Here is a 16,208-nt window from a genome sequence, read left to right as displayed (position 1 = left end):
TATTATATCAAATGAAAGTTAAATACATCTTAGTACTTAATACGGCTTTAGATATAAGGTCTGAAACAAAGTGGCTGAGGGTTCAAACTGTTAAGTTAAGGCCTAAGTTATTTTATAGTAACATACCCAACAGTCCTGCTATCTTTGGACTACAGCAAAAGTAGAATATAGACAAGAGCAACATTAAATTTACCTTTATTGCCTTGAGGTTGAGGGGAACCAGTGATGCAGGCCTCAGCTTTGACAACAGTTTTTTCTGGCGTCTCCCCTGCCTGCTGCATGAGTTTGATTTTCTTCTTTTCCATGGTTGCCTTCTTGGCCTCCAGTCGGCGCTGTCTGCAAGACTTGGCAGGTTCAGGCAATTTGCGTACCTCACGCCGGAAAGCTTGAAGCACCTGGATTGCTCCTGTCTTCATCTTCATGCGCTGGGCCTCCTCGCTGCCAAACTCATCAGTCAAAGATACCTTGTATAGAGGCAAAACATGGAGTTGCTCATCCTCAGGGATCTCCTTCACTTTCCGGTTGTCCTCCTTAGTTAAAGTGCACACCTAACAGATAACAGATAACAACAGCATATCTTACTTCAGTTAAGTGAACTCTTTTACAGCAAAAAAAAACTCCATGCCATTTATTTGCATAAAAATTTCAGCAACACACAAGTTTAAGAGTACGGTGAGTTATCTTACCACCGTGCAGCCATTGTAGAGATTATGTTGATCCTTATGAGCGTGGGCACAAAAATCCATGCAAGCAGTGACTCCAGAGAACGGGCGTCCTTCTTTCAAGCCAAGCCTGCAGTCTGGAGCTTTCGCCTCTGTCTGGCACTGATGAAGAGGACATAACTTTATTTACTTAGATTCTTTTGAGATAGAAACACATTAAATGAAGACATTTCCCCTTTCTTTAAGTCATGCACTTAACATGTTATTTTTTATCCTTGTATGACAAACCTGGTTACTGTAAGCCTGTGGGGCCAGTCGCTTGTACAAAGGAGCCACGTCAGTTGCCAGAAGCTGTAAGTTATCCCTGAGTTTGTCCTCCTAAGAAGCAAAAACACAGTTCACAGATCAGGACAAAACACAGAGCTTTAAAATAGCCTCTCAAAATAACAGTTATGATGAATTATTTAACATTTCATTACATATTCTGTTTGAATGCTATAAAACTGGTCTCTCTGACATAACAAGTACCTCTTCAGGGCGATCTCCTTGAAGCCTGAACTTGCGTGGTGTTTTACTACGGGCGTACTTGCAGCCGTTAAAGTACATGCTCCAGGAGCAGCCAAAGGAGAAGGAAGCACCACAATATTCAGGATTTTTTCCTTGGCATGCACAGGTACGACTGCAGGGGGAGAAAATGAGCAGACTCTGAGTTGAATGGAGAAATGATGTGTAACCTGCACACGCTTCATAATACACACTATCTATGCTGTGTGCTATATCACAATGCACCAGAGAGAAATACCGATGAGGAGATTAGGATAAGGACGGAGCACATTGTGTTAGACGGTTAGACATATGCATACATTTAGCAAAGACAGACAGGTTGCTCACACCACTGTTTGTGTTCATAGAAGTGTAACTACAGTGAAGTTGCTAGGAAGAGGGAAAAACGTATTTCTTTTCTTACCAAGATTAAACAAAATTGTGTCAACACACAAATAGTAAACTGAAATGATGTTAGGTATCACAAAGACAGTGTTATGTTTAAATATGTATACATATTTTTTTTGTGCAAACACACTCTTTGGCTTTGATTTGGTTCCTATCCATTGTGCAGATACTTACATGAGAACTAAATTAGGACATGGACCGTGACCTAATTACATTTTGGATAATAAACCGAACACATTTTAGTCTACTTTCATTTGTGTCAAAATTCTCTCAGAAAGTTCTGATGAAGAAGGCTCTAGATGAAATAGTGCAGCATATACTCTACTATGAACATACAGGCTCAGTGAAGAGACTCTCATGTACATGTAGTGCTGACATATTGACAACCTGCCTGCCTAATGAGTGTCTATAAACCTGCATGTAGGAAAACAAAGGTCAAAGGGTATCGGTCAGACACTCACTCGTCATTGAGGCCACAGCGTCTGCTGGTGGGGTTGCCAAATTTGGTGAGGGTGTCGCTAAGCTCTTGATACAGCTTGTCAGCCATGCCCTTTGGGACACCTTCCCAGGCCATAATCAGGATGATGATGACAGCGTTTGCACAGTGGTGGCCAGCACGGTGACGCACCAGACACAGCAGCTTTTCTGCATCACTACCGCGACGGATCACCTGGAAGGAAATCAGACTTATTTTAGCTATTACACAAACACAAGAGCAACAACTTGGATCTTAATCTCTTTTTAGACCCTTAAATTCCACAACTCTGATTTTGACATAGGGTCTGATGGAAAACCAACAGAAACTCCACAGAATGCTGTAAGGTGTATTTACTGAATGTAAAGATGTATGTTTGTATATATTTTTATAGAATGGGATCATTCTTATACTATAAATAGACACAAGTGGACAAAACATCAGATTTATCAAGAGTTTGTTTTTTGTTGTTGTGTGGAAGCCTGACCCCTCTCCCTTTTCTAACAACACCTCTCTGTCTCCAGCAAACACACACACACACGCACGCACCGACACACACACACACACAGCACCCAGCACCCACACTCTCCCTCCCTGAGCAGAATGACCATTTTGGATCCATAAAGTCATTAGCAGGATCCGTCAGGGGTGGCCCAGGAGGGGAGACTGGGTAGTTGTTAAAGATTTGGACCTCCTACTGATTCGCTCACTGTAGGTGACAAACTTGGCCTGAAGTAGCTGCAGGACCCCTCATTACACACACAGGCACAGACAAACACACATGCATGCACACATGGCATAAATCTGTTGCTGATTTGCTGTTGTATTTTTCATGTGGTATACATCTCTGTATTTCTTCTTCTCTCAGTTTAAATAGAACCAGGCTTCCTCTAACTTCTTCACTGGCTTAAAAATCATTTGACAGACTGAGTCAGATTCTCTAAGCTGTTGTTGCTCTTTGTCCCACTGCAGTCACTTATATTAAAACAAAAGCATTTCAAGGATCTTTCAAAACTTCACCCACATGACAAATGTGATGTAATGTGAAACCACTTACCCATTTAGCAATAGGACATCCTCGTGAGCTCTTTCCCTCTCTGCCTGTGTACACCACCTTCTCAATCCGAACGGCATTGCCTTTCTCTCCATACCTACAAAAAGAAGGGGGAAAATTAGTTTTCTCATGTTTATCCACGTGAGCAGTGAGCGTTTGAGGCAGAATAGTGTCTCCTCAAATTAAAAAGCGGAAATAAATGCATGTCTTTAGGGCTGTGAATCACCAAGCTAAAATGTGACTAGACTAAAGTTAAACACACATATTAAAACACACACTCCTGTGTGTCAGAGCCAACAAGACGACCTCAAAGAAAAGGCGCCAAAAGAAGCTGACTGGTCAAACTTGTTGCATCATTCCTCTGGGACTCACATGTTTCGTTCTAAGTTACACTTGGACACATCACTGAGACTCCAGCTGACAGCCAGCTGGACGTGTGCTCTGTGCCAATATTCACTACAAAAACATCAGAGAAGCCCAGCAAAGTAAGCATGCATTTTTAAGTTGTGAATCTGTTTGATGTGGCTTACACCAAAAATAAACACAGGAAAAGGAAAACCTCCTATTTGACTAAGCCTTAAGATCTGACAGCCCAAATTAAATGTGCTCAGATGTCCAAATGGTCAACTAGTGCCAATGGTCCTCACTGGAAAAAACTCTTGGCAATACATGATCAATTAAAAGAGTCCAACAGCAGCTCAGCAGCTGCTGATTGCTGGATTGGTGCATCAGAAATATAACAGAAGACAAAATCCAGCAGGTCAGAAGTTAGTCAATGATTTCCTTTTTAGACATCCCTCATCAAGAAACCCAACCATTGCATGAGTCTCTTTTGTCCTTAAACGGTTTCATTATCTGTGCCAAAAGTAGTCTATGTTAAGTGTTTTACTGTGTGGCAACTAGGACTAAGACAGACCCACATCAGCAGTACTGGCTGATGAGGAGTGTTCACAAGGCTCTGCTGAGATTCACACAGGTATGGTAGAGTAAACAAGAACCCACTAGCCTCTCCATGATGCCAACAGAAGGGCCTTTCCTTTGGAATATGAGCTAGTGTTTGTGTCCACATGTGCATGCACAAGCTTATTTTGGGTAAACACATATCTGTTTGTTTTGGGTGTTTTTCGTGTACGTGTCTGTGAACACCTGCTTTGGCAAATAGTGCAGAGTTTGGTTTGATTATTTCTTAGTAGTCCTAATGGTCCGTGTGTATGTTTCTGCAGCTCTGTTGGAGTGGTGGGTGTATAAGAGAATAATGGAGGTTGAAGGTTGCACTGTTCTCGGGACAGGTCAGTGGAACCTGTCAGATGCCCACTCACAGCTCATATCACGTCTCCTGCCTGCCATTGTGAAAAAGTCAGGCCTGAGTAGATCCTGCTTGACGGTGAATACAAGGAGCTCTGGCTGAATGGGAATCACCCTGAGGTGGATGGGAGAGTGAGAAGGGAGTAGGCTCTGTCACCACGGGGGTGGCCTGTCCAGGTCAGGGGTGGGTCAAAGGTCAGCTGGGGACATTGTGGCCTTAACTCTTGCATCATCTCTCTGACAACAAAGAGTGGTGGTCAAACGTCCCCCTCACTCAGCCTGTGCTCTTCAGAGACTAATGAGAAGTTATCAAGCTTCTCTGTGAACAACAGCCTAATGCGTGCTTCAGTTCAGTGATCATTGAGAGGTGCACATCGAGCACACTGCCTTTGTATTCATCGTTAAGTTGTGTAATCCGAGTTTCAAAAAACATGGCCTCCGTTTTTCATCAAAACCAACAATAGATCACCTCGAGTCAGTGTTTGTTTTGAAACAATCTTTCAGCAGCCTCTTTCAGATCTGAAACTGCACTTTAGTTATCCAAGTTACCGTGTGGAGATCTTTTTGTTGGGAAATTCATGCACTGAGTAAATACTATCAAGTATATTCTACATACTATGAAGCTTTAAGCTGAGTTTGATTTGTCTTTTCATCACCAGGTTTTTGATTCATTGCAGACAAAGAGGCAAAAACATTGCATTGTTTTGATATGGCAGTCCAGTTGTTAGCATATTAGTGACATGGATTTAATTATTCTTGATAGCTACTGCTATTTATTTAGATGATTTAATTTAACTGAGGATTTAAACAGAGCAAATTTCTTTTTGTATGAGGTTTTTGACAACAACATTGTCCTCTGTTATTAACACTAGAGAAATGTTACATAATACAAACTGAACTTGGTTTTTGTGCACAAAATGCAGCATTTCTATCTTACTTCCAACTAAAGACTGTATTCCTCTCCTCTTCCCTCCCTTCCACCTGTCTTCTTTTCTATCTCTTTGTGGTTTTATTTGTATTTTCCTCTCTTCAATAATCCCTTTCATTCTCAGCTTTCATCTGCTGCTTCTCCTATGCTCCTCGCTCTGACTCTGATATGCTGATGATGCTGATACTTCCTGTTCCTCCTACTGGATTCTGGGTCACAGATTCCCTAAGGACATGATGTGAGGAGGAGGGAAGTTGGAGAGAGAGGAGGAGGAGGAAGAGGAGGAGGGAAGAGAGGCAGAAAAATCAAGAGCATGTAGGAGGAAGAGAAAAAAAGGAAAGGACAGAGAGAAAGACTCACCTCGTCTCCATTAGGTCTCTTATGGAAGCAACAGTAGGTCCAGATCCCAGGTGGTTATAGTAGGGCCCTTCATCCTTCTCGAGGATTTGTTCTAGAAAAAACACAACAGGACAGGGTGAGAAGCAGGACTCAAGTGTACCTTACAATGTATTGTGATACATTTTAACATAGAAATGTACATCAGGGTAAACTATAAAAAAATTATACTGTATTTATTTCTTGGTGTGTTTGAATGATGACTAATATGGATATTGTGATATTGCTATTATTTAGTCTTTTTCTCTATTTTAAAATTAATATCTGTGTTCATTCAACACTTACGACAACATGAACCTAAATACAAAGGGATAAGTGAACCAATTTGTCTCCCTTCACCACTGAGTGTTTTGTAGCTTGACTGCAACCTCACTCTGACATCTCTCCATTCATGCATGCTCATATTGTCCTGTTTGTGCATGTGTGTATATTTCAGCCTGTATAAGCATCAACAGCTTAGGGAATAAAATGCATTTACTCTTGGGGTTCAATAAAATACATCTTCTTCTTTAAAACATGGAAATTGAAAATAAGACAGGAGCAGGGACTGTGATCACAGATACTTTGGTGTTCTGTGCCTGCTGAATGTGTTCCCTTAAAATAGCTCCTCGATTTGGAGAACACTGACACAGAAGACATGATTCAAAACATTTGCTTTCAAATCCAGTATCTCTTTTGACTGTACCTGACTTGACATCATGTTTGGGCAGTGTCAAATGATTCCTCTTTACAAATCTAACCAAGATGTTTTGAATGTTTTTGCACATCACCTCAGATCCTAACTTTCTATCAGCATAGAGTCCTTCTCAACGCTAAGGTTTTTGGCCCAGTGGAACTCATTCAAATGTGTATCTGTAAAAGTTATTGACTTCCCTTCATATGCAAAAAATGTAATTGTCTTTTTGATATTAAGAAAGGATTGCAGCTGCTAATAACAAAAATGGAACATTATGTGCCTCACTATCTGCTCCGTCTCAAGGTCTAACTCACAATGCAAATTCTGCTGATGACATTTAAGTGCAAAATGCCAACAAAGTTCTGCAGCTCTGTGCACTCTGTTATTTTGAGTATTTTAAACACTGTAGATTAATACTGAAGACATCAAAACTATGAAAGAGCATATATGGAATTATTTAATTAACAAAAAAGCGTTAAAAGAAGCAGAGTATGTTTTATATTTTAGATTCTGTAAAGTAGCCCCCTTTTTCCTTCATGACAGCTTTGCACACTCTTGGTATTTTCTCAGTCTGCATCATGAAGTGGTCTCCTGGAATGGTTTCTAATTAACATGAGCCTTGTCAAGAGTTCATTTGTAGAATGGCTTGCCTTCTTAATGTGTTTGAGACCATCAGTTGTGTTGTTCAGATGTAGGGTTAGTACACAATGGATGGCCCTATTTGACTACTGTTGTAATCCAGATTATGGCAGAACCAGATTATTTCATAGATTTGATGTCTTCAGTATTAATCTACAATGTTGAAAATAGTTCAAATAAATAAAAACCATTGAATGAGAAGGTGTGTCCAAACTTGTGACTGGTAGTGTATATGACAAGCTAAATGGAGAGGGAAAGTTTTATTGTGGAGTGGTTTTATGATGTATGCAGCACAAATTTCACATTTTATACACAGCTTACTTCCTAGAGCGAGCTAGCATAAAGCAGCATGAAATAAAAAAAAGGAACCCTCTGTCGTGTGTATGTGCAGGAGCTGAACCACAGCTAGCCTCAGGTTGATTTAGGTCCTGGTTTTATAAAGGTAGTAATGTCAAAGTCATTTATATATATGGATATATTATTTCTAGGTCATCTAGTGATGGCATTGTTTACTTGATCACTAAAGAGTTTGAACGTGACAACAATTTAAAAAAACTGCTGCACATTTACCATCAGCTCTTAGCAGGCGGTAAAAAGAGCGTGGCTGTTAGCATCAGTGTTTGTGAATTTATAAATGTGTTTTTTTTTTGTTTTTTACAAATGAGGCTCATTTGCATAGCAAGGGGCATACTTTTCTCCACATGAATGCATAATGGCTCATTTAACTGTATGCAAACATCCCCTGCACACAGAGATGCTCTTTGCTCTGCAGTACAGTTTGTAGTGCATGTAACCCATTGCGCGCCCTTTGTGAATTAGACAATGTCTCTTTGGCTTGTTTGTGGCAAAATCTTTTTGAGAACCAGGCCCTCAGTTCTTTTAGAGCTTTGAAAATCAAACACATTTTATGTTAAGCATTTTTGGACAAACTCAAAGAACATCCTCTTTGAAGCTGAAGCCAAGTCATAATTACAAAAGCATGAGAATGTATTACTCATTACAACCTCCAGTCTACATAAACACACATGAACTCTCATACCCTTGCATCACGCAGACAGCAGACTGAGATTGTGGGTGTGTTGCTTGTGTAGAAACACTTTTGAAGCAGAGGCATTTTGAGGCAGTGAAGACAGATTACGTTTATGTCAATGTAAAGAGGAGGATGGTTTGTCTGTGTGAGCTTTGTGTACATTTTTTATTTTTATTTTTATTTAACCTTTATTTAAGCAGATGAGTCCCATTGAGATCAAGACCTCATTTACAAGGGCGGCCTGGCCAAGAGGTCAGCAGCACACGTCAAAATAAAGAGCACAACTCTACTAAACTAATGTTTACTTGTTGCATAAGTGTGTGTTCAAGTGAGTAAGTGTATTTGATCTCTGTCCTGCGTGTGCCTGTGGTTGATATTACTACAGTGCTTATTACAGTTGATGGACTTTGCATTGTCTGGGTCTGTAACAGCTTATTATGTATTTTGAAACAGGATTGTATGGAACATTAAACTGAGTTGCCCTGGCCTCTGTGCATGACATTACTTTACCATGGAGTAGAAACCACTCTGGATAACAACATTAGCTAAATGCTCTGAATGTTAATGCTCCACACTATCAGCTACTAATCTAAAATGTGGACACACACCCAGTGGTGTGTGTGTATCTCTGGTTCAGAGGTAATATGAGGTCACATTCCCTGTTAATGCAGGGAGGCACCGGGGCGGGGCTCAAGGCAGGAAGTGGAGGAGTCTCACAGAATTCTTGTGTGGAAACTGGTTTAGTGTGCATGTGTCTCATAGTGAGGGTGTATACTGTATGAATGCATGTGTGTGTGTGTGTAGGAGTCTCATTCCTTTGCAGCTATGCTATGGGGAGTTGACAGGGAAGTGTGTGACCAAGTCCCACAACAGGGTCTTGTTGTCTGCCTGTTGTTACTGTTAGTAACAGTAACAAGTGTTTCACTGCAGCTGCTCTCCCCCTGCTGTGAAATTATTTCAACATTTAGGGACAGTAAGGGTCCATTTCCCAAGCCCCTTCACAGTATCACTGCTGAACAGCCAACACTGCAGGTAATCTGGTCGTAATATATCTTCGTTTCTTCTCTTGCAACAAAACTGTTATTATTCGTCTGTTGCTGCAAGTAAATGAAGTGTTTTTGAACAGATCTTTTTTAAATAATGAAGTCAACCATTAAAACTAGAATAATTTTGGTGTATGAAATGGTAAAAGCACCATGACTAACTTATGTAGCTGTAATTTACAATGGTTAAATACATTAAGAAAAGCACAAACATTGACACCTTTATGGGTTTGGCTCCTCAGGTAAACTAACATATGAACTTTTTTAGATTTTTAAATAGTCTTACTTTAAAGTCTTCCCTCAAACATAGCAAGCTTTCTTACTGCTGTAAGGGATACAAAAATGAATGTATTGTTGCTTCCTAATACTCAAGTTGACTTACAGAGTAAATAAAGTTGTCTCAGCTGACAGCTGATTGGATATTGTTTGGAGTGGTTGATTAGAACTTAATTGCATACCTAAAACTGCTAATGCATCATGTTAAGGTACAGTCAGAGGCGGGGACATACACCCTATTTCCCTGCATGCACACAAATAAAGACACTGACATACAGACTTACCAACACAGGTACAGGTGGGGAACTCTGCTTGGAGATCCTTGGATGGTGTATCCAGCAGGGTCTTTGTGGGGCTGTCCAGATAGCGAAGAGGAGACTCTAAGAACCCTCTGAGAGACGGAGAGCAAGGTAGACCGTCCTTCGTTGGTGTGTCATCCCCGGAGAAGCACGTGGTGGAAAGAACTGCTATATCTCCCGAGGTTTCAATCTTCATGCGTTTAGGCAGTGGAGAGCCTGGTATGCTGAACTTATCCTCAAACACACCCGTCTGCTGCTGCTGCTGCTGCTTATCGAGAATGGTGTCATGATTTAGAGAGAGATGTTGGGCACACACATGCTGCTTCTCCAGTGGATTTTCAGTGGATGCCTGGTTCAAGGTTGTTTCAGTGGGAGTCTCATCCTTACCGACTTCCATCTCATGATCATTTGGTTGACATATGGAGCTGGCTTTAGCGGTGAGAAAAGAAGGAGCCGACTGGGGGTTCGATGTTGTTGCAGGACTGAAGTTTTCGGGACCTGTCAGGGACTGATGCCCCCGCAGAGGAGCTGCAGCAGTCTCCTCCATAGGCTGACTGGCAGCTGCGTCAGGGGCTGAGTCCCCAAATTCAGCCTCAAACTGGCGAATCAGATCTTCATACTTCGGATCTATGTTGATGAGACTTGGTAATTGTGAAGTGCTAGATGGAGATGTGGAGGTCTGAGGTGTGGTGGTGCTGGTGTTACTGGAGACCAGGCTGCCTGTTTCGTCTGACTTTGCATGGGCTACAGGGGCCCCGGGTGGGGGCAGATGGCAAACAATGGATGAGGGAGTTATTGAGGAGTTGGAAATAGATACCTGAGATTGGGCTGGGGCAGAGAGGCCTGCAGCAGCAGCCTGAGTGGAGTCACTGTGGAGGGGCAAAAGGGGAGGACAACCTGGTTGCAGGCTGGTCAGGGCCGGGGCTCTGTCCATCATGAGGACTGATGGTTTTTGTACTGTGATCTGAGACTGAGGCAGGAAGGTTGGCAACGAGGCTTTCTGCTTTGTCTTCTTGATGATTATCTGTTTGGGTTTGGGCATGGGAGGGACTGAAAGCATCCCACTCATAGCTTTTATTACAGGAGATCCTTGGCTGCTTTTTTTCTTTTTGGGTTCCTTAGGTTCCTGTTTGATGGCGAGATGTGGCAATCCTTCTGCCTCCATCTGTGGCCACCATTTTTTCAAGTTTTGGCATGCCAAAGGTGTACAGGGGCCTGGTGAGCCAACGCCAGAGGAGTGGTTAGAGAAGAGGTTTCTCTTGTAGTGAAGGTGCTGTTGCAGAGCTGCCTGAGTGGAGTGGCTTATGGCTGCTTGGCCAGGAGACAGAGGAGTGCCGGAATAGTGCTGACTCTGCTGCTGACAATTAGCCATGCCGTAATGTCCCATGGAGGCAGTGTGGTGATAGTGGTCACCAGAGTCTGGCTCTTGTTTTATCCGGGCCAATGCTGGGTTGTCCTGTAGCTGGATACCTCCGTTCTGGCTCATTCTGAGCTGCTGTGTGACTGGAAGCTTGAAAGGAGCATTGCTGAACTTGCCACTGGTGTCACCAAGTAGCTGTTTGAGCTCTGACATAGGGTCTGAGTTACTTTGAGGTGCAGCTGCAGAGTGAGACTGGAGCTCAGACTTCATACACATCCATGGGTTTTTCTGTGCAGACCCTCTGCCTGAGCTCTGCTGCCACTGCTGTGGATTAGAGTTGAAGCCTGGATGTTTTCCCTGACCTGGGAAGGGAGAGGTAGAAGATGGGAGAGGGGAAACATGGGGTGGCTGGCCCTGGGATTGGGGCCTGTTGTGCTCACAGGACACTGAGGCCTGCTGGCTAGTATGTGCTCCTGGAGGGACGGATTGAGAGCGGGAAGATGAATGAGGGCTGGGGTAGGATGAAATCAAGTTAGTGCCATTGGGGGGCTGAGATTGGAGGCTCTGGGTGTGTTGGTGGTGATGGAGGTTACTGTTGTATGGGGACTGACTTGGAGAGCTTGAGGCTTGAGGGCCGGTAGCAGATAACTGAGTCAGGGCTTCTATGGCGATGGCTGTCTGCAGACTTATGTTCTTTTCCTTGGCTATAGAAAGCACCTGGGGAGAGCAGGGAATTGGAGGTTTGGAGCAGGGCACTTGATTTGTATGAGAGCCTTGAATTCTCTGTTGTTGCTGGGGGAGTGATGTAGAGAAATGATGGCCACCATTCACTTGGGGGTAGGGCTGAGGATGATGTTGTAAATGTGGTTTAGGTGGATGAGGCTGCAATTGTGGAGGAGCATCAACCATCTTGCAGGAACCTTGATCCTCAGTGGCTGCCAACTTGATCTTCTTCTCTAGCCACTCAAGGTAGTCTGGACAGTCAGGCCCATCACAGTTGCAGTTCGGGGGCTTATGTCCATGTTTGGCTTGGCTCAGTGCTGTTTCTAGGGTGTTCAGGTCTTCCGGAGGTTGACAGCTACCCCTAGGAGTCCCTGATGGGACTCTGGCCTGAGCCCCCTCAGCACCCATCTCCTGGGTGAACTTCTCATAAAGCTGGGCTGTGTTCGGCAGCACAAGGCAGGAAGAGGAGGAAGAAGGAGGCAGGGAGCCAGCAATAGCAGAAAAAGCCACAAGATTGTGGGCATCCTCCATGTTTGCGTGGTGGACAGGCTCACCAGTGGTTGTACTGCTGCTGCTGCTGCCGTTCCAACATGGTTGTTGGGTGTCACTGACCTTGCCATGTCCTGACACCCACTGTCTTGGGGGCACACTTCCAGCCCTCTGTTGCTCTGTTTCCATGGAAGTCTCTTCATTGTTTGGGTATGGATTCCCCCCATTGGCCAATTCCAGGCTCAGCACGCCTTCCTGGAGGCGGTCATGTGACCCAATTTCCATCTGGCCTCCACTTCTGGGGCCATCCACTGAAGTGACTTCACAAACAGTCTGAAAGACAAACAAGGAGACGGGTCGTGAGGTTACTGGGATTAAATGAATGCAGTACTGATAGGCAAAGCAGGATCACACACAGTACAGAGTGCCAGAATAATTCCAGAGAATCATAAAGAATCATGACAACAATTCCTCATTCAGAGCTTATTTCCGGGGTTTCTATATCACCTCTTACAAATACACAGTATACATGTCTGCAGGGTCAGGTCAGCAGAGCAAAGGAAAACTGAATTAACTTTGTATCTGTGGAGTGATTTCAAAACAGGCAGGTGTTTTACAAGACACAGGTCGTGTGGCAAAGTTCCACTGCTGTTCAAAGATGGATACACTGTTCCAGATCAGTTGGACTATGCAAAGCAGGCAGTTGGAAATATAACATGTCTCTGTGTGACAGATGTGAGATATAAAATGGCAACTGAGAGGCAAAGAAAACTACATACAAACATTAAATTACAATGCAGACTCAATTACTGATATTATTTCAAACTAAAGTATACTTTTGAGAGCTGAAAAAAGCTTCAAGTCAGCTGTGCAACTCCCATTGGCTGAAAAGATTATCTCAAACCCAAGAAAGTACTCAGCCAAAACATACCTTAAAAGGCAAACATGGAATTCTGAATATCTGAAGACCAGGAGGTACAAAAATAACACAAATCTGTTACAGACTGGGCTTAAGACCACACTGCCCTGGTTACTAAAAGCACAGTCAAAAATTAGGCAGAGATAACGGTTGGTAGGAAAGAGCTAGAAATACTTAAAGTCAATGTTTAAGAAGAGCCTATACTGGTGTTTGATTATTACAGACTGTCAACAGAACAGGTTAAAGTTTGGCAGTGATGTTTTCAAACTAAACAGTTTCCTGGGAGAGCCCGGTGCACACAACATTTGATGAACCTGAACAAATATTTTACGAGGCATTCAAAAGTGAATTATATAAATGCAAATAAAGGGAGGGTCTGTTAAGGGGAAGTGGGGTCCTGTCAATAATATTATAAAGAGTTGAATCTTTCTCATAATTAATGACACTGTCTAGTATTGATGACATGTACGGTTTGTACATCATGTTTCTGGCAAAATAACTTCCAAGCCTAACTGAATTAGTACAAGGCTGCTGATATAAAGCCCTCTTGCAATTAAAGAATTGGCCTGATACAACATCAGTGAAATATGTGTTTGAATGATGCTTGCATTTAATTTTCCTGACAAGTCTCTCCTTTCAGAGATCAATATGGTAAATAAAAGTTACAAATGGCCTCTTCAGATATTTGGCAAACCTCAAATCACCTGCTCTATCACTGAATCTACTTTTTAACAGGAAACGTAACAAGTTCATTTCATCTGTATTTGTAATGGACTGTTTTCACAGTAGGTTATTTCCAAACAGCAGCGTGAACAGGTTAAAGACCTTCTCTAACACTTGGTCACACTAATCAGGGGCTGATCAGAGCAGCCACATATCTCACTTCCTCCCTCTATGTCGAAATTAGGACAATTACAACATTAGTGGTTACACTGAAAACTGAGAAAACATCACCTTCTTCCACTTGCGTCAGGTGACATTTGAAACAGTCTGTTAGCTTTAATAAACTTGAGCATGAAGGGGGTGTTTGGCAGAATAAAAAGGAAAAAGTGTAGAAAATAAAAAAGGTAGTTTTGCTGCATTTGCCAGAATGAGAAATGATACCACAAACCAAAGCATGCCATGATGTTTACAGAGTTTTAAAGCCAGGTGAATGCCCTGTACTATATAATCAAATAAGTCTGGAGCAAAACAGCATACAAAGATGATCCAAGGGCAGGCTCAGGAATCATTGACAGAGTTGTGACTGAAGAGTGTATTCTCACAGATTGAACGGCCACTTTGAGGAAAAAAAACTCACTATGTTGATACAATTTTTGTGTCAGCCTCTTAAAGAGAAGCCAAAGCATTTAATTTATAACACTATAAGTCTTAGACCTCTGTGTTTACAAACAGACAAGATACCCTGAACAAGCAGCCAGCTTTACAGCAGCTTTAACTGCAAAAGCACTTCTGTAAAAAGATGATGCAAGCAAAATATTTTACTGACTGAGGACGCAATAAAAACTGAGCTCAGGTACAATTATGTAGGTATGTTACCTTACCCACAAAGTGACCTCAAGCTGTCCTCTCAGCTCCCACCCCAATGTGTTAAACCGTGGTTATTAAGTAGAAATAAAAAAGAAAAGGCCTCTGTTTGTAGTTTCTTCAGTAAGTGACAGTTGAAGTCAGCCTGATGTCCAGCTTCCCCATCATTTGAATATTATTGAAATTAGCCTTTGAAGTTGCTAATTACTGGAGAGGCAGTATGTTCAGTTCTTTTAAATCATCTACCTTCTGCGGCGTAAGTCTGTTGGGGGTCCCAGGGGGTGGCGGCGGTGTTGGTAAGATGTGATGTGGGGTTTGAGGGGAGGGGGTCAGGGGGGGTGGCAGTGAACAGCCGGCATGCAATGCGTGAGAGGCCCCATGTCTGCACTATCAGTGGCATCACAGGGAAGAGGAAAGGAGGAGGGGGGGGGGGGGGGACACGGCAGTTATGAGAACTGCAGTATGTTGAAACAGAAACTGCAACACTGCACAATCAGACAACCCACAATCACACACTATCAGTCACACAGAAACTCTCTTTTCCTCTTCTTCTTACAGGCAAACAGACACGTTAGTTTAAAGCACCTTAAGCTTAGCGCTCACAGACACGCTCAGCTCTGCTAGTGCAGATTACAAATACCACGCCACAAAAACATAAGCGCTCTTTGAGTGCTTCTATAAAATTAACTTTCAGTGACACGTTTAAAGGGATGAAAGTTGTAAATCTTGATGAACTCCAGGATTGAAATTCTGTGCTCACACCTGCAGCGCTTTGCACCTATCTGGCTGCACAGACCACGTGCTTTGACAAATATTTACACCAGGACAGAGGCTAATGCTCTTTTCAGGAGCCTATCTCTGCCCTATTTCTGTGTCAATCTGCTTCAGACATAGCAACACACTTCTGTACGACCCTGACACATAATTAAAGCATCAACACACATCTAACCTGGGGAGATTGTTGCAGAACCTGTTTGACACTTGAGTCTCTGAGCCCTTTAAACAGCAGAGCAAATCAGGGGCTGTTTAATACTGACACTGTTTAAAAACAGGGAGGAGACAAAATGTGTAGATACTAAGGAGGTGAGGAGGCTACAGTCAATCTGAACTTGTGAGCAAACAGCTGAACCTAAATCTCAGATGTACCCACTCCCCTCTTCCCCCCACACAAAAAAAAAGAAAGAAAGAAAAAAACCTGGCTGTTTTCCTTCTCCTATATCCCCCACCCCTTCCTTTGCTGCTGTGCCAGGCAGGAACATGAGGTAGATTCCCTGACAATATGAAGCCGGCTGAAGGCAGAGCTGGAGGGGCAGCGACGCATACTTACGTGGTCCTGAATGTCCAGATGAGACTGCCGGTCAGAGAGCACAGAGGAGAAAAGGAGACGGAGAGGAGCATGAGACTCGCTTGCCGGCACAGCAGCTTACAAGCAATCCGGTCTTGTTGGGTTGTATTC

The 16,208-nt window shown here is 42.9% G+C and overlaps 1 protein-coding gene across 2 annotated transcripts in view; it reads right to left on the bottom strand.

The window, feature by feature from the left end:
• The window catches only part of tet3 (tet methylcytosine dioxygenase 3), a 52,907-nt gene that overhangs the window by 6,983 nt on the left and 29,716 nt on the right, over positions 1-16,208 (bottom strand). For both annotated transcript variants that reach the window (XM_034692905.1, XM_034692907.1), the window contains exons 3-10: positions 9,720-12,639; positions 5,736-5,826; positions 3,146-3,239; positions 2,075-2,283; positions 1,191-1,341; positions 951-1,040; positions 687-824; positions 194-548 (exon numbers count right to left, since the gene is read on the bottom strand). In XM_034692905.1, coding sequence (XP_034548796.1) covers positions 194-548; positions 687-824; positions 951-1,040; positions 1,191-1,341; positions 2,075-2,283; positions 3,146-3,239; positions 5,736-5,826; positions 9,720-12,639 — 4,048 coding nt within the window. The remainder of the gene's footprint in view (positions 1-193; positions 549-686; positions 825-950; positions 1,041-1,190; positions 1,342-2,074; positions 2,284-3,145; positions 3,240-5,735; positions 5,827-9,719; positions 12,640-16,208) is intronic.

Source organism: Notolabrus celidotus, chromosome 9 (assembly GCF_009762535.1).
Source record: "Notolabrus celidotus isolate fNotCel1 chromosome 9, fNotCel1.pri, whole genome shotgun sequence".
In the NCBI taxonomy this organism is placed as follows: domain Eukaryota; kingdom Metazoa; phylum Chordata; class Actinopteri; order Labriformes; family Labridae; genus Notolabrus; species Notolabrus celidotus.
The sequence above is the reverse complement of the archived record's forward strand: the minus strand, read 5'-3'. Positions and strand labels throughout refer to the sequence as shown.